This window comes from Anas acuta, chromosome W (assembly GCF_963932015.1).
Source record: "Anas acuta chromosome W, bAnaAcu1.1, whole genome shotgun sequence".
Classification (NCBI taxonomy): Eukaryota; Metazoa; Chordata; class Aves; order Anseriformes; family Anatidae; genus Anas; species Anas acuta.
In genome coordinates, this window is record NC_089016.1 from 22,128,949 (window position 1) to 22,148,059 (window position 19,111).

General features: G+C 44.3%; 1 protein-coding gene across 11 annotated transcripts in view; it reads left to right on the plus strand.

The window, feature by feature from the left end:
• The window catches only part of LOC137847007 (chromodomain-helicase-DNA-binding protein 1-like), an 87,026-nt gene that overhangs the window by 15,445 nt on the left and 52,470 nt on the right, over positions 1-19,111 (plus strand). For all 11 annotated transcript variants that reach the window (XR_011090715.1, XM_068665198.1, XM_068665200.1 and 8 more), the window contains exons 3-4: positions 13,498-13,702; positions 17,431-17,498. Coding sequence is in view for 10 of the 11 variants with exons in the window: in XM_068665198.1 (XP_068521299.1) it covers positions 13,498-13,702; positions 17,431-17,498 (273 nt within the window). In the remaining variant the exon portion in view is untranslated. The remainder of the gene's footprint in view (positions 1-13,497; positions 13,703-17,430; positions 17,499-19,111) is intronic.

Here is a 19,111-nt window from a genome sequence, read left to right on the forward strand (position 1 = left end):
TGCGGGTCCTGTCACTGGTGTTAATGGAGAAAAGGTCTCCTGCCTCTCGACACCCCCTTACGAGGAAGTTATAGACTGCGATGAGGTCTCCCCTCAGCCTCCTCTTCTTCAGGCTGAACAGGCCCAGTGCCCTCAGCCATTCCTCGTACGTCTTCCCCTCCAGGCCTTTCACCATCTTCGTAGCCCTCCTCTGGACACTCTCCAACAGTTTCATGTCCTTTTTATACTGTGGTGTCCAGAACTGCACACAGTACTCGAGGTGAGGCTGCACCAGCGCAGAGTAGAGCGGGACAATCACCTCCCTCGACCTACTAGCGATGCCGTGCTTGATGCACCCCAGGACACGGTTGGCCCTCCTGGCTGCCAGGGCACACTGCTGGCTCATATTCAACTTGCTGTCTACCACGACCCCCAGATCCCTCTCTTCTAGGCTGCTCTCCAGCGTCTCATCGCCCAGTCTGTACGTGCAGCCAGGGTTTCCCCGTCCCAGGTGCAGGACCCGGCACTTGCTCTTATTGAACTTCATGCTGTTGGTGATCGCCCAGCTCTCCAACCTATCCAGATCCCTCTGCAAGGCCTTTCCACCCTCAACAGAGTCCACAACTCCTCCAAGTTTGGTGTCATCAGCAAACTTGCTCAAAATACCTTCTATTCCTACATCCAGATTGTTTATAAAAAAGTACCGGTCCTAAAATGGAGCCTTGAGGGACCCACTGGTGACCGCCCGCCAGCCTGACGCAGCCCCATTTACCATAACCCTTTGGGCCCTGCCCGTTAGCCAATCGCTCACCCATCGTATGATGTTTTTATTTAGCTGTATGGTGGACATTTTGTCCAGTAGGATCCTATGGGAAACCGTGTCAAAAGCCTTGCTGAAGTCCAAAAAAAATCACATCAGCTGGTTTCCCTTGGTCCACCATACGGGTGATCTTATCATAAAAGGAAATCAGGTTAGTTAGGCAGGACCTACCCTTCACAAACCCATGCTGGCTGGGACCAATGACTGCTTTGTCCCCCAGGTGCGCCTCAATAAGTTCGAGAACCATCTTCTCCATGATTTTACCAGGCACTGATGTGAGACTGACAGGCCTGTAATTGCTAGGGTCTTCTTTCTGACCCTTCTTGAAAATCGGCACAACATTTGCCAGCTTCCACTCTACCGGGACCTGGCAAATGTTGTCCAGTTGGTGTCCACTAGAACCTTCAACTCCTGTGTGTTTTATGTGCCAGACCACCAAATCCACACAGTCTGGTAAACCTGGTTGTCATTTTCCTCCACCTGGCTGGAGGCAGCCTCCTCTATTCTTGTAATAGTATTCATTACTCACTTCATGTAAATGTCAATCAGATGTCTTTTTCAATAAAATCAGAAATAAGATCAACCCCTCTGCTCCCACTAGAAACTGGAGCAGCCATTTTCCTGGAAGAACACAATTATTTGATTGATTGTTTTATTTTGTGCCTCTGGGGTCGAGGTAGATTTCCAATCCCACTGCATCAGTGCAGCTGATATCCCACCTGCTGCACTGGTGATATCCCCTTCCCACTTTTTGCCCACCCCCAGCCTGTTGGCTTTGGGGGCTTTGGAAAGAGTCTTGATGCTGTGACAGCAATGCTCAGCAGAAGACAGAACTTTGGTGTGATACCAGGGCTGTTCTAGCTACAAGTGCAGAGCACAACACTATATGGGCTGTTGCAGGGAAAGTTAACTCCATCACAGCCAGACCCAGTACCGTCTCCCTTCTTAGAGATCTTCAAAAGCCACCTGGACATGGTCCTGAGCAACCTGCTCTAGGTGTCCCTGCCTGAGCAGGAGGCTTGGACCAGATGATCTCCAGAGGTCCCTTTCAACCTCAGCCTTCTGTGATTCTTTGTGAATATTGATATTGTGTTTCATAATTTGTTTTAGCAATGCCTTGTTTTGAAGAAAAAAAAAAAAAAAAACCCAGCAATATAAGCCATTAGTTTACGGTAGTCATCCTGCATTCTTCCTTTGTAGATGATATAATTAGGGTAGTCCAAAAAGAACTGTAATGAACCTTATTATTTGATTTTTTCATCTTGCCGAGGTGATCAGCTCCGGGGCAGACGCGTTCTGCAGCGGAGCGGGGGATCAAGACAGGCAGGACTTTTTTTTTTTTTTTTTTTTTTTTTTTTTACCGGCATCGAGGCCACTCGAAGCAGTTGAGGGAGCTGCCAGGACCCAACAGCTCTCGCGAGGGAGGCTGATGATGCGTAGGCGGAGCCAGCAGCGCCCCCTCCCCAGCTGTTCAAAACCAGCCCCTAGGGAGTGCGAGTGACCAGGAGCACAGCGACCAAGACTGGCAAACAGGGCGTGGTGTGTCAGAAGGGCGTGGCACAGCAGTTCCTCGCCACTCTCTTGCAGCGGTCTCTCCCTTCGGTACTGATACTGGTAGCCTGCTTGCAAGAAACCTGGCCATGGTATCAACCAGGCAGAAAACCATGGCCTCCGCATCTCTTGTGGCCTCTCCAGCTGCAGTCACCAATGTGGCTACTCTGAGGGAGGGCTCGGGGAAACACACTGCCATCCAGGTCTTGGGCTGCAGGGTGTGCCCGAGTCTTCTGTCTGTATCTGATAGCAGCAGTGAGGGTTATGCCTGTGGGAGGTGTGCCCAGGTTGAAGAGCTGCTCAAACAGGTAGCAGACCTTCGGGAGGAGGTGAGCAGGCTCAGGAGCATCAGGGAGTCAGAGAGGGAAATTGACTGGTGGAGGTGTACTCTACCCTCTCTGAGACAGACTCAGGAGCCTGCCGCAGCACAGGTGCCTCCTGCTACGCAGAAGACAAAAGTTCCCTCATCCCACCAGGCAGTAAGAGGGGACCTAGGCCATGGGGGGGAATGGAGGCAGGTTCCTGTTCGGGGTGGTAGGCGAATCCTGTCCCTGCCCACCTCACCTTCCCATCTACCCTTATGTAACAGGTACGAGGCTCTAGAACACCATAGTTAGAACAATGAAGTAGACGAAAGCCCGTCCCATTTGGAGAGGGTGCCTAAGGCAAGGCAACCTACCCCCTGCATTGCTACATCGTCTGTCAAGAAAGAGAAAAGGGTTATTGTCATGGGGGACTCCTTTTTGAAAGGGACAGAGGGCCCGATATGCCAACCAGACCCAACCAACAGGAAGTCTGTTGTCTCTCACCCGAGCCCTGGGGAGACTTAGCTAAGAAAGTCAAACAACTGGTATGGCCCACCGACTACTACCTGCTACTGGTCTTTCAGGCTGGTAATGATGAGGTAGCAAGGAGAAGTCCGAGAGCGATCAAAAGGGACTTTAGGGCTTTGGGGCGACTACTTAAAGGATCAGGGGCACAGGTTGTGTTTGCCTCTGTCCTTCTGATAGGGGGGATCAATGCTGACAAGCAGGCTCACCACATTAACACATGGCTTCGGGACTGGTGCAACCGACAGAACTTCGGGTTTTTCGATCACAAGAAAGTCTACGTGACACCAGGCCTGCTGTCACCAGATGGGATGCGCCTCTCTCAGAGGGGGGAAAGGATTTTGTCTCAGGAGTTGGTAGGGCTGATAGATAGGGCTTTAAACTAGAGTTGAAGGGGAAGGGGATAAAACCAGGCATGCCGGTGATGAGCTAAGGGATTTTGCACTAGAATCAGAGGGACTGTGTGCCAGAGAGGTCCTCTGGTCTGCTCCACAAGGTGCTGTGTGTAGGGAAGCGCATTTGAAGTGCTTCTACGCAAATGCACGCAGTATGAGGAATAAAATGGACGAGCTAGAAGTCTTGGCCCAGTCCCACAGCTACGACATCATTGGCATAAGCGAAACCTGGTGGGATGAGTCCTGTGGCTGGTGTGCTGCAATAGATGGTTACAGGCTCTTCAGGAGGGACAGACAGGGTAGGCGAGGTGGTGGGGTGGCAATGTATGTGAAGCATGGGCTGGACTGTGTGGAACTTCAAGTTGGGGATGGCAAAGTTGAGAGCTTCTGGGTAAGGATTAAGGGACGAACAAATAAAGGGGATGTTGTAGTGGGAGTCTATTACAGATCACCTGGCCAGGATGACAACGCTGATGAATTATTCTTTGAGGAACTAAGAGATGCCTCAAGATCAACTCCCCTTGTCCTTATGTCCTTATGGGGGATTTCAACTTGCCAGACATCAACTAGGATCACCACATGGCTGACACGAGCAAGTCCAGGAGGTTCATAAAGCACCTAGATGATAACTTCTTGGTGCAGGTGCTAAGGGAGTCAACTAGGAAAGGTGGCCTCCTTGATCTGTTGCTGGAAAACAGAGAGGGTCTTGTGGGAGATGTGGCAATTGGTGGCCGTCTTGGTCACAGTGACCATAAAGTGGTTGAGTTTAGAATTTATGGTGACAGAAGGAAAGCTGCCACCAAAACTTCAACCCTGGATATGGGGAGAGCAGACTTCAGGCTACTCAGGGAACTAGTTACTAAGGTCCCCTGGGAAGCTGCTTTTGAAGGCATTGGCGTCCATCAGTCTTTAAGCTGGTCAGTCTTTAAGCACTGCCTCCTAAAAGCACAAGATCAGGTGATTCCAAAGTATTGGAAGGCAGGCAGGTGGGGCAGAAGGCTGGCCTAGCTGACCAAGGATCTTCTAATGGAGCTTAGATGGAAAACGGAAGTGTATGGCTGCTGGAAGAAGGGTCAGGTGATGAGGAAGGAATACAGGGATGCTGTTCGTGTTTGTAGGGAGAAAATTCGTGGGGCCAAAGCCCAACTAGAGTTGAAGCTGGCCATGTCTGTGAGAGATAATAAAAAATGGTTTTTTAGATATGTGAACAGAAAAAGGAGGACCAAAGAAAACATAGATCTGCTACTTTATGGGGAAGGTCTCCTCACAGACAATGACACTGGCAAAGCAGAGACGTTTAATGCCTTCTTCACCTCTGCCTTCAATGTTGATGATGGGCTTTGGGACCCTGGGTGCCCTGAGCGGGAGGACCATGACGGTGGGAATGACAAACTCCCAACCAACCCTGAAAATGTGCGGGATTTGCTGCTCCACCTGGATCCATACAAGTCCATGGGTCCAGATGGGATCCATCCCAGGGTGGATCAAGGGAAACCAGCCGATGTGATCTTTTTGGACTTGAGCAAGGCTTTTGACACGGTTTCCCATAGGATCCTACTGGACAAAATGTCCAGCATCCAACTTAACAAAAACATCATACGATGGGTGAGCAATTGGCTGACGGGCAGGGCTCAAAGGGTTGTGGTAAATGGGGCCACATCAAGATGGCGGAAGGTCACTAGTGGGGTCCCTCAAGGCTCCATTTTAGGGCCAGTCCTCTTCAATGTTTTTATAAATGATTTGGATGTAGGACTAGAAGGTGTTTTGAGCAAATTTGCCAACGACACCAAACTTGGAGGAGTTGTGGACTCTGATGAGGGTAGAAAGGCCTTGCAGAGAGACCTGGACAGATAGGAGAGTGGGACGATCACCAACTGCGTGAAGTTTAACAAAAGCATGTGCTGGGTCCTGCACCGGGGATGGGGCAACCCTGGCTTTACGTACAGACTGGGCGACGAGGTGCTGGAGAGCAGCCCTGCAGAGAGGGATCTAGGGCTTGTGGTTGACAGGAAGTTGAATGTGAGCCAGCAGTGCACCCTGGAAGCCAGGAGGGCCAACCGTATCCTGGGATGCATCAAGCACGGCATTGCTAGTCAGTGCTAGTCAGGGAGGTGATTGTCCCACTCTACTCTGTGCTGGTGCGGCCTCACCTCGAGTACTGTGTGCAGTTCTGGGCACCACAGTACAGAAAGGACATTAAACTGTTGGAGAGTGTCCAGAGGAGGACGACGAAGATGGTGAAGGGCGTAGAGGGGAAGACATATGAGGAGCAGCTGAGGTCACTGGGCCTGTTCAGCCTGGAGAAGAGGAGGCTGAGGGGGGACCTCATCGCGGTCCACAACTAACTCGCTGTGGTGGTTTTACTCAGGTGGGCAGCCGAGCTCCACCACAACTGCTCTCTCACTCCCCCTCTCCTCAAAGAGGAAGGGGGAGAAAATACAACACAGAGAACTCGAGGTTTGAGATGAGAAAGGTTTAATTAAAGGGAAAGGGAATGGGGAGGAAAAAAAAGAAACAAAAGAAACAATAAGTCCGCGCGGAAGCACAGAGAGAGGGAAAAAATATTATTCTCTACTTCCCATCAACGAGCGATATTCGGCCACATCCTGGGAAGCAGGGCTTCAAAATGCGTAGTGGTTGTTCAGGAGGAACAGCCCCCTCCCCTACGAGAGCCCCCCTTTTTATTGCTGAGTGTGACATCAGGTGTTATAGAATATCCCTTTGATTGGTTTAGGTCAGCTGTCCTGGCGATGTCCCCTCCCCATCACTTGCCCACCCCCAGCCTTCTGGCTCCTGGGGGCTTGGAAGGAGTCCTGATGCTGTGCCAGCTTTAAATAGACACAACACTGGAGTGATATCAGTGCTGTTCCAGCTAGGAGTGCAGAGCACAGCACTGTGTGGGCTGCTGCAGGGAAAGGTGACTCCATCCCAGACAGACCCAACACAACGTCCACCCCTTATTTCATAACATTTGTGTCACAATCAGGTACAGTTTAGTATATAGATGCTCTCATCACCATTGTTTTCTGTCCATTGAAGCATTTATATGTCTGTACTTCCTTTCATTCCATAGGTCTTTTCCCAAAATGTTCATAAAAACCGTTGATGGTTTCAGCTTCATCTGTCAAAGTGGTCACTCAGGGCAGGCGAAGTTGGTTTTCTTGATACCAGCACCAGCTTAGCTCACATCACTGTTGCACTTGCCCGGTTCCTTGCAAAGTTGACCTGTCGTTGGTTCTGCAGTGTCCTCCTACAACACATAACTTGGATGACAGATTAATTTTCTCCCAGTGTTAAATCTCCTTGAGGCACACACTTGATATCCCCATCTTTCAGCATTACCCACCAGGTATACCCTGGTCCTTGGGCAAAGACAATCCCACGAGTGGGTTTGCCTTTTCCCATGGCAGGGGCAACCCACACTGCCTTCCCCATCCACTTTCCCACATGCACTACAGGGACTTTAGCTTCTCCCACAGTGTGTAGGGGTTTTGTTTCAGCAGGACCAGCACGGCTGTCAGACCCCCTGTTGTTAACTAGCCAAGTGGTCTCTGGTAGATTTATATCCCAATGTTTCCACGTCCCAGCACCCAATGCTCGCAGCATAGTTTTTAACAGTCCATTGTACCTCTCAACCTTCCCAGAGGCTTGTGGGTGATAAGGGATGTGATACACCCACTCAGTGGCATGTCTCTTGGCCCAGGAAGTGACCAAATTGTTTTGGAAGTGACTCCCATTGTCGGACTCAATTCTCTCTGGTGTACCATGTCGCCATAGCACTTGTCTTTCCAGGCCCAAGATAGTGTTTCGGGCCGTGGCATGATTCACTGGATATGTTTCCAGCCACCCAGTAGTTGCTTCTACCACGGTGAGTATGTAATGTTTACCTTGGAAGGTTTGTGGGAGTGGTCCGATGTAGTCAATCTGCTAGGCCTCACCATATCGAAATCCAAGCCATCTCCTCCTGTTCCAGGGAGTCTTTACCCTCATGGCGCGTTTGATTGCAGCACAGGTCTCACACTGATGGGTAACCTGTGTGATGGCCTCAATGGTCAGGTCCACCCCTCGATCACGAGCCCATCTGTATGTGGCATCCCTCCCCAGATGTCCTGATGTTTCATGGGCCCATCGAGCTACAAACAGCTCACCCTTACGTCCCCAGTCCAGGTCCACCTGAGCCACTTCAATTTTCGAAGCTCGATCTACTTCTTTGTTGTTCTGTTGTTCTTCGGTGGCACGATTCTTAGGCATATGGGCATCTACATGACGTACCTTTACAGCTAGGTTTTCTACCCAGGCAGCAATATCTTGCCACATGGTAGCAGCCCAGATAGGTTTACCACTGCTCTGCCAGTTGTTCTGTTTCCATTGTTGCAGCCACCACCACAGAACATTTGCTACCATCCACGAGTCAGTGTAGATATAGAGAACTGGCCATTTTTCTCTTTCAGCAATTTCTAGGGCCAGTTGTATAGCTTTCACTTCTGCATACTGACTCGACTTGCCTTCCCCTTCCATGGCCTCCATAACTTGTCGTGTGGGACTCCACACAGCAGCTTTCCACTTCCGATGGCTCCCTACCACACGGCAGGATCCATCAGTAAACAACACATACTGCTTTCTATCTTCTGGCAACTCATTGTATGGTGGTACCTCTTCAGCATGAGTTACCTCTTCTGTTGGTGCTCTGAAATCCCTGCCCTCTGGCCAGTCCATAATCTCCTCCAGGATTCCTGGGCGATTAGGTTTCCCCATTCGAGCCCGCTGTGTAATTAACGCTACCCACTTATTCCACGTAGCGTCGGTTGCATGGTGTGTAGTGGGGTTTTTCCCTTTGAACATCCAATGTAACACAGGTAGCCATGGGGCCATGTGCTTCTGTACCCACAACTTCTGAAGCGGCTTGAATCCCCTCATATGCTGTTAATATTTCCTTTTCAGTTGGGGTGTAATTGGCTTCTGATCCTCAATAGTCCCGGCTCCAGAACCCCAGAGGTCAGCCTGGAGTTTCTCCTGGGGTCTTCTGCCGGAGGCTCCAGGTGAGCCTATGCTCCCCAGCTGCAGTGTAAAGTATGTTTTGCACAGCTGGTCTGGTATGAACAGGCCCAAGGGCTACTGCACGAGCTATTTCTTGTTTGAGGCCTGTTGTTGCTCGGGGCCTCACTCGAAAGAGTTCCGACAGACCCAACTGTCGTGGTTTAACCCGGCCGGCAGCTAAACACCACGCAGCCGTTCGCTCACCCTCCCCCTCCCTCTCTGGGACGGGGGAGAGAAATGGAAAGTGAAGCCTGTGAGTTGAGATAAAGACAGTTTAATAAGACAGGAAAATAATAATAATAATAATAATAATAACAATAATAATAATAATACAGTGGTGATAATAGTACTACCACTAATAATATGTACAAACAAGTGATGCACAATGCAATTGCTCACCACTCGCTGACCGATGCCCAGCCTAACCCCGAGCAGTCCGGCCCCCTTCCCCGGCTAGCCACCCCTATATATTGTTTAGCATGACGTCAGATGGTATGGAATACCCCTTTGGCTAGTTTGGGTCACCTGTCCTGGGTCTGTCCGCTCCCAGCTCTTACTGCACCCCCAGCCTGCCTGTTGGCAGGACAGAGCAAAAGGCTGAGATGTCCTTGGCTTGGTATAAGCACTGCTCTGCAACAATTAAAGCATTGGGGTGTTATCAGCACTCTTCTCATACCAAGCCAAAACACAGCATTCCACCAGCTACTAGGAAGAAAATTCTGTTCTAACTGAAACCAGGACACCAACACACTCGCAAGGGGGAGTGGAGAGGCAGGTGACCTGTTCTCTGTAAACACCAGTGATAGGACCTGTGTGAATGGTGTTAAGCTGAAGCAGGGGAAATTTAGGCTGGACATCAGGGAGAGGTTCTTCACCAAGAGGATGGTTGCACACTGGAACAGGCTCCCCAGGGACATAGTCACTGCACCAAGCCTGTCTGAATTTAAAAAGTGACTGGATTGTGCACTTAGTCACATGGTCTAAACTTTTGGGCAGACCTGTGTGGTGCCAGGAGTTGGACTTGATGATCCTTATGGGTCCCTTCCCACTTGGGATATTCTATGATTTTATGATCTTGTTTCTTGTAATTTCCTTTCTTTGTGTCCTCATCCCTCTTTCTTCTAGCTACCAATTTGTTTTTGTAGTTTTGTATTTATTAATAATTGAGTTAAATACTGACTAAATACTGAAAATTTTGCTCTTTTCAGATGTTACTATTAGTTGATATGCAGTCTGGTAATATTACCCTGCTCAGGTCAATTTATTTTGAGAAGCAGGGATCATGAGATAGCAGGATCAACATAATAAGCACTAAGCCCGGTGGGGGATCCATTTCCAGGCAGCCATTGTTAAGAGGCAATGTTGGCAAGATATAGAGTCTATGTATTTTGTCTGAACACTGAATATTGTATGATCTACATTTGTTGGTGGATTGGTATTACTTACTGGAGAGCATAGAAGATAGCTAGTTGATCTCTTCAGAAAGGAAAAGATTTCAGTTTAGCTTTTTAGATTCAACTACTGAACAACTATTTACACTATCTATTTAGACTTTTTTCCTACTATTTTACAATCCTTTTTTTGTACTTGCCACTTAATTCCTGTCTTGAAAAACATTAAATCGTTAAAATTTCCCATCAATTGTGTATCGTATTGACATGAATTTTGCTTATTTATCTAGATACATTAGAAAGGGTTTGTTTTTTTTTCCTTTGGTCTTTACCAGTTCTCTCCTGTATCTAGTTTGTTTTTCAGAATATTGGCAACTTGTTTGGCCCAATATGGTTTATTTCAGTTGCAGTTTCCTACCCCCACCCCTCTACCTTTGTTTTGTTTGTCTTTGGCCCTATATGTACTTGAACCTATGGGTAGTGTTATATTAGAGCATGTGAAATATTTTACCTTTCTGTGGAAAGCTAACCTAATCATCACCATACTTGTGGCTCAGTGTTTGTGCCTTTATTAGATTTGGTAATCCATGTTATTGCCACGAGTATGGCAACTTTGGACGAGCCTTGTCCTCCTGCATGAAGGTATTTGATTCCCCTCCTTTTCTGCAAGGGTATGTAGGTTTTAAGAGTTTTTGGTGGCATTTTCTCACAAGGACTTATTTGGCAGGTATTTACTTGTGTCTCGCTGTTTCTCCTTGCTGAATTTTCTTCATTTGTAGTTAGTGCTGTCTTCTGCAGTCCACGTGACATTTACCCATCTAAGTTACTAAGTTACCCATCATTAAAGGTAAGGTAACAGTTGTGTACAAGAATACTATTATATTAAAAAGTTTATGGTAAATCATGATGGATGCTGCCCTTAATTTCTGGTAAATAGTTTGAACTATTGGGCTCGGTGCTGGGGCCGGTCCTCTTTAACATCTTCATCAATGATCTGGATGACGGCATTGAGTGTACCCTCAGTAAGTTTGCAGATGACACCAAGCTAGGTGCGTGTGTCGATCTGCTCGAGGGTAGGAAGGCTCTGCAGGAGGATCTGGATAGGCTGCACCGATGGGCTGAGGTCAACTGTATGAAGTTCAACAAGGCCAAGTGCCGGGTCCTGCACCTGGGGCGCAATAACCCCAAGCAGAGCTACAGGCTGGGAGAGGAATGGTTGGAGAGCTGCCAGGCAGAGAAGGACCTGGGAGTGGTGGTGGACAGTCAGCTGAATATGAGCCAGCAGTGTGCTCAGGTGGCCAAGAAGGCCAATGGTATCCTGGCTTGTATCAGAAACACTGTGACCAGCAGGGCTAGGGAGGTGATCGTCCCCCTGTACTCGGCTCTGGTGAGGCCGCACCTCGAGTACTGTGTTCAGTTTTGGGCCCCTCGCTACAAGAAGGACATCGAGGTGCTTGAGCGGGTCCAAAGAAGGGCGACGAAGCTGGTGAGGGGCCTGGAGAGCAAGTCCTATGAGGAGCGGCTGAGGGAGCTGGGCTTGTTCAGCCTAGAGAAGAGGAGGCTCAGGGGTGACCTTATTGCTCTGTATAAGTACATTAAAGGAGGCTGTAGCGAGGTGGGGGTTGGCCTGTTCTCCCATGTGCCTGGTGACAGGACGAGGGGGAATGGGCTAAAGTTACGCCAGGGGAGTTTTAGGTTGGATGTTAGGAAGAATTTCTTTACTGAAAGGGTTGTTAGGCACTGGAACGGGCTGCCCAGGGAGGTGGTGGAGTCACCATCCCTGGAAGTCTTCAAAAGACGTTTAGATGTAGAGCTTAGGGATATGGTTTAGTGGGGACTGTTAGTGTTAGGTTAGAGGTTGGACTCGATGATCTTGAGGTCTCTTCCAACCTAGAAATTCTGTGATTCTGTGATTCTGTGAACAGTTATATTCTACAGTGAGTACCTTGCTTTATTTTGCAAACCAAGTTAATCTGTTAGTGTTACAGCATCCTGCCTGAAGCAGGCCCTTGATGACAGGAATGGGAAGTTTGGAGGAAGCAATTTTGTTATTTCCCAGTTTTCTCCTCAGTAAGTATGAGTAAACCCAGCAGTTGTATTTCTCTGTATCCCGTACTTCCAAATAAGGAAGCTTCACCATGGTTTGTTTCTTTCTCTTTTTTTCAAAGTCAGCAGATGCAGATTATTTATTGAGGTACTGTCTACAGGAATCAGTTTGTGAATTTATTTTTCCTCAATAAATTCAGTTTAATTTGTGTTAGCAACAATAGGGAGAGTAGTGGTTTTGTTTTGTGACTTTAAATGTCAGTCAAGTGTGTTCTAGTGCAGAAGATGATCAGTTCCCATTGTCTGCCAGCCAGATGAAATGTGCTAACAGTGATAGGCTTAGACTTTGATATCAGCTTTAGGGTTTTTATTGTTTGGGATTTTTTGTTATCTTTATTGTTTGTTTGTTTGTTTGTTTGTTTCCTTTTTAAATACTTGCAGCCGAACTATACATAATTTGAAATTATTTTGCTGTGTGGTGGAGTGATTCCAATGTTTTCTCTCGTATATTTGATATAGGGTAGTATTTAACCTAATGAGGAATTTGATTAAAGTTTCAACTCAGTTCCTTTGTGAAATTATTTTAGAAAAACAAATGTTTCTGGTTTTGAATAGTCATGAAATAAATGTTTAACTTAATGTATTTTAAAAGAAAAATATTTAAAATCTAATATAAAATGAATGTACAGGTGGAATAATCCAGTGACTCAATATGCTAAGTGTCTTGGCACAAATCATTCAGAATTTGTCTGTGTGGGGAATTTTACTGCTGTTTTTTTAACAGAATAAGATGGTCTGTGTGGATTTATATTATGTGTGACAATACATTTCTTGTTTTCCAGTTACTTTTATAAATACATTGATGTTTAAAATGTTTAGTAGTATTTTGTATATAGTTGGTCCAAATAACATGAAATGTGGGTTTCTAGTACTTCCTCAAAGATTTTTTTTCCCTACTTTTTCATGAAAAAAGTCAAACTAGGGAAACAAAACTGAGATTATATTTTCCTTAAAGGAATGTGTGCTCAAAAAAAATATGGAGGGGATGACAGAGGTGACGATTGCTGATCTAAAAAGATTTTTAAAACAATCGTGTATGTGTGTGTATGTATATGTGTGCATGTGTGTATATATATGTATACAAATATATGCAAAAACACGTGAGGTTTGATAAAGCTAAGTAAGGGTTTGGGTGGGTGAGAAATACCCTTGCTTGACTCCTCTGAGTTCATTTTCTGTTTCCTGCTTTTTTTGTTTGCTGAAAAGTATCTAATTAAACTTTGAATTTTCACTCCTGCCTTACTCCAGTACATTCATTTGTATGCTATCCATGTGCGGGGGCTAATTTAACAATTGATTTATAGGTGAAGCTAAAGTCTTTTTAATGTGACTTTTAAAATCCTGTTTACTTAGCCATTGTATAATATCCTGCTATCTTCTGATTGCAGCCAGTCAGATGATGATTCTGGGTCAACATCGGCTTCTGGATCTGGTTCAAGCTCTGGAAGCAGTAGTGATGGAAGTAGCAGTCAGTCAGGTAGCAGTGATTCTGAGTCTGGTTCAGAGTCCAGCAGTCAGTCAGAATCAGAATCTGACACATCTGGAGAGAAGAAACAAGTTCAAGCTAAACCACCAAAAATTGATGGATCTGAGGTAAAATAAGACATGAACCCTTTCTGGGGAAAAAGCACTGTACAGAGTAGCTTCAAGAGCAGCCTTTATTTAAACGAATAAACAAAGCATTTTTAATTAGAATTTTAACAGAATTGGGTTAGTGAATATGCATGCTTAGCTCTCATAATCACTGAGCTCTTAAATTCTCATGTTTGTTCATATTTAGTTAGCTATTTTTGTCATGCAGAAGCACCTATTAACTTATTGTATATTTTTCAAGACAAAGTGACATTATTTCTAAAATTTTATTTGTTTCTCTAGTGCTTAGTTTCTTCATATCAATAAGTCATTGTACAACAATTTCAGGCTTACATACGTTTTGTTTTCTGTATGGGGAAAAGTTTGCTAAAATTAGAAATAAACTGTTATTTAGAAATCTCTTAAATCCAGTGGTTGAAAATTACCCAAACTCTCCTCTGTTTCTCTGTGACTCAAAGACTGTTAAGGATTCTCTTTTATTTTTTTGTTCATGTACTTCAGTATTCCCATATGAAGCTAACATATATCAACTAAGCAGCCTGAAAAGACTTATCTGGATCAGTTTAAAAGTTTACTTTACAAACATTTTATCTTAATTATAGAGGCCTGCACAGCTACTGTTATATTTACTGTTAAAAGTGTGCCAGCAATTCTCATGTAACATTATTTTCTGCAGAAGTCTCGCTACTTTAAAATGCTATCCAATATTATTAATACATGCAGTATTTTTATAGGGAGTATTTTTTTTTTTAATTAATAACACTGAGATACTTCTTTAAGGGACTGGGGTATCTCTCCTGTGAGGAAGGGCTGAGAGAGCTGAGACTGTTTAGCCTGGAGAAAAGGCGGCTCAGGGAGGATATTATCAATACCCAAAGGGAGGATGCAAAGAGGACAGAGCCAGGCTGTTTTCAGTGGTGCTCAGTAACAGGACAAGAAGCAATGAGCACAAATGGAAACACAGGAGGATCTGTCTCAACATCACAAAACACTTTTTTTTTTTTTTTCTTTTTTTACTGTGTGGGTGATGGAGCAGTGGAACAGGTTGCCCAGAGAGGCTGTGGAGTCTCTTTCCTTGGAGATCTTCAAAAGCTGCCTGGACATGGTCCTGGGCAACCTGCTCTAGGTGTCCCTGCTTGAGCAGGGGGCTTGGACCAGATGACCTCCAGAGGGTCCCTTTCAACCTCAACTATTCTGTGACTTCAACAGTGATGCTGCTCATGTTAAGAAAAGTAAATATGTGGTAAACTGTAAAGTTTCAACATGTTTAAGTGACTTTTGTATCTGAATTCCAATTCAGTTTTGGAAGTCCAGTCCAAAATATACTTGCTGTGCAGGGATCAATAATGATCAAGAAATAACAACAGCAAATGATAGCCTCATCAGGCAGTGGTTCAGAAGAGGTGAATAACATAAATTCGTCTATTAAAGTCTAAACATCCATGTCTCATTGCCCCATATGTTAGAATGAAATTACGTAGAGCCAAGTTCTCTTGTGTGTGTGTGTGTATAAAAAGTCTGTATTTAGTCTATAAAAGTAATGTTCAAATAAGTGACATGCAAAGATTTTTTTTCTGTTTCCTTATATGCATGTTTTCAGGTAAGTTGTGCCAAAATTAGAGCAGTCTAGATTAGTATTTTTAGCTAGATATACTGTGATGTATGGACAAAACTTTCAAGTCACATAGTACTAAATTTAATTGTATTTCTGCATTCTAAGTTCAATAAAGACAGCTAAAATACTAAAAGACTTTCTCATCATTGTTTCTATATATAGTTCCTGCAGTTTAAAAAAAAAAAAAAATCCCACAAGTCTGTATAGAGTAGTAAACTAGATTTTTACAACTTCTGTAACAGTCATAAAATAATGATTGTATTTTAAGACCCATACCTTAATTTTAGCAATTTTTAAAACCTAAAGCATAGGCTAAACAGATACTGACTTTGTGTAGTATGAACATATTTCAAGGACATTAGTGACTGTGAGTTAGAATTACATATAAAGCAGATTTTCATATTTCCTTTGTTTTTTTTTTTTAAAAAAAAAAAAAGTAAGCATTGAATCATAGATCCACAGAATGGATTGGGTTGGAAGGGACCTTAAAAATTGTCTAGTCCAACACCCATGCCACGAGCAAGGACACCTTCTTCCACTAGATCACGCTGCCCAGAGCTCCATCCAACCTGACCTCGAGGACTTCCAGGGATGGGGGCATCCACAATTTCTCTGGGCAACCTGTTCCAGCGCCTCACCACCCTCACAGTGAAGAATTTCTTCCTTATATCTAATATATCTTTCCATTATCTCATATCTCTTTCAGTTTAATACCATTACTACATGTGCCATCACTACATGCCCTTGTAAAGTATTTCCCCATCTTTCTTATAATCCCCCTTTAATTATTGAAAGGCTGCAATAAGGTCTCCCCAGAGCCTTTTCTTCATGCTGAATAACCACAACTCCCTCAGCCTGTCTTTATAGGAGAGGTGTTCCAGCTGTCTGATCATTTTTGCGGCCCTCCTCTGGACTTACTCTAACAGGTCCACCTCTTTCTTGTACCGCAGACCCCAGAACTGGATGCAGTACTCCAGGCGAGGTCTCACAAAAGCAGAGTAGAGGGGGAGAATTGCTTCCCTCAACCTGCTAACCATGCTTCTTTTGATGCAGCCCAGGATAGGATTGGCTTTCTGGGCTGCAAATACACACTGCTGCCTTACATCCCATTTTTCAACCACCAACACCCCTAAGCCCTTCTCTGCAGGGCTGCTCTCAATCCATTTATAGCCCAAGCTTTGTTGATGTTTGGGATTACCCTGACCCAGGTGCAGCACCTTGCATTTGGCCTTGTTGACCTTCATGAGGTTCATGTGGGCCTGCTTCTCAAGCCTGTCAAGGTCCCTCGGGATGGCATCCCTTCTTTCTATGATATGAACACCACCACTCAACTTGGTGTTATCTGCAAACTTGCTGAGGTTGCAGTCAGTTCCACTGTAGTTAGTGGGATCGATCATTTGATTCCACTTTGGTCACAAGTCTTATTACTGTTTAATGTTGTGTGTTTTTTTTTTGTTGTTGTTGTTGTTGTTTTTTTGTTTTGGTCAAGTTTAGCTGCTCATCATTAAAACTAAACAAAGGAGTTAATCATATAGAGTTAAAATGTTAATTTATAGCTGTTGAGCTGTTGCTAAGTACTCTTCCTGAAAATTCTTTTTCGTTGTAAAAATGATGTAAACTTATTCCCCATTAGAATGGTTTTAGGATTTTTTAAGATAATTTTAAAGAAAATTTTAAGTTTTTTTTTTGGTTTAAGGAGTAGAAAGAGAAGAAACGTACCTAGTATTCAGAAAAATTTCTTAGTCATGTTTAAAGGTGAGAGAACTCTCAAAGGGCAGGAAATTTTATTGAGGCTTTTGATAGAATTTAAAACTTGATTTATTAACTTCCAGCAGTTTAAACATTGACTATATGTACACACTGATTATTTGTTAAAACTTTTTTGTGGTATCTTCTTGAGTTATAGTATATTCATAGATGGATAAATACAGAATCAATAGTAATCCCAATCTTACTCAATATCAGTGAGTATACTGGAGGGTGTGTGTGAAGAAGATAAGACATGAATATGATTTCAGTTTGAAAGTAGGAGCTGAATTATCTTTTTAATAGTAAAAACACTTCATTCTTTTTGTGATAATGAATCATATATGTTTTTTTACTTCATCTGCAGGATTTATCGAGCAGTGAAGATTCTGCAGGTGACTCATCCAGTGAAACCAAAAAGAAAAGACATAGAGAGTAAGTTATCTTTCATAAATATCATCATTTTTTGTTATGGCAACATATGCTTGTAATTATCCAGACTTCACTTCTCTGCACTTGAAATAAATAATCTTGTGCTTCTTGATTTTGAGTGATGTTTTAGAATATTTTAAAATAAATACTCTCAAAGGAACATATATATATCATTATTCATTTCTGAGCAAAAGAGACTGCATTACCTAAAGTTTTGTTGAAGAATATTCACCAGCAATTTTTATTTTTAAAACAGTCATATTTGTGGCATATTTTTGAGCTGAAGCCTTTTAAAAGTTCCAAAAATTATTACAGGTTTGACAGTAATTAGCTTTATTGACTACCCAAGACACTTTAATTGAAATTGAGATGGTTTTAAGCTGTAAATCAAACAATTTATGACAAAGATCATACCTTCTCATTGCCACAATGAGAGGAGAATAAACATAATGACCTTGGAAGGGTGGGTGTGTCTGTTAATGAACAGTATATAGAAATTGAATCATTCTCTCTTCTTCTCCAGTTAATGAATCATCTCAATATTCAGGGTTGTCAATATGAATTCTTCAAGAAATGATAGTTAAAAAAATAAAAATAAAAAAAGCCTGCTATGCAAGATGGTACTTCTATAGTGATGAATTAGTTTTTATAGTCCACTGTTATTTAAGAATGTGATTACACCCTAAAAACCATACTTTGTTATAGGAAATATATATTAAGTTTAGAAACTAGTAACCAAATAATCTCATATGTCCAGTGTTTCAATTTTCATTTCAGACTGTTTTGAATAAGTATGTTTGCAGCTGTTTTATGACATGCAGATCATATTTATCTCTTTAACTTAGTACAGGATCAAACCATAGAGTATGGTGTTTTATATATTGTCCATATCATAGAATCATTAAGGTTGGAAAAGACCTCCAAGATCATCTGGTCCCAACCATCCTCTTACCACCAATATCACTCGCTAAACCATGTCTCTAAGCACCACGTCCAACCTTTCCTTAAACACCCCCAGGGATGGTGACTCCACCACCTCCCTGGGCAACCCATTCTAATACCTAACTGTTCTTCCTGATAGGAAATGTCTCCTACTTTCCAACTTGAACCTCCCCTGGCACAACTTGAGGCCATTCCCTCTAGTCCAATTGCTGGTTATCTGGGAGAAGAGGCTGACCCCCAGCTCCCCACAACTTCCTTTCAGGTAGATGTAGAGAGCAATAAGGTCTCCCCTGAGCCTCCTCTTCTCCAGACTAAACAACCCGAGTTCCCTCAGCCGCTCCTCTTAGGACTTGTGTTCCAGGACCTTTTGTTTTTGTTTTGAGGTTTCAGAAGTGCAGAATAGAGGGGGAAAATCACCTCCCTCGACCTTCTGGCCGCCCCTCTGCTGATGCAGCCCAGGATGTAGTTGGCCTTCAGGGCTGCAAGCGTGTGCTGCTGGCTCCTGTCAAGATTTTGTCCACCAGAACCCCCAAGTCCTTCTCTGTAGGGCTGCTCTCAATGAGTTCTTCTCATTGTTTCATGTCAGCAGCCTTTCCCTCATCCACCAGGCTGGTCACCCACTCATAGAAGGAGATGAGGTTGGTCGGGCAGGACTTGCTTTTCACAAACCCATG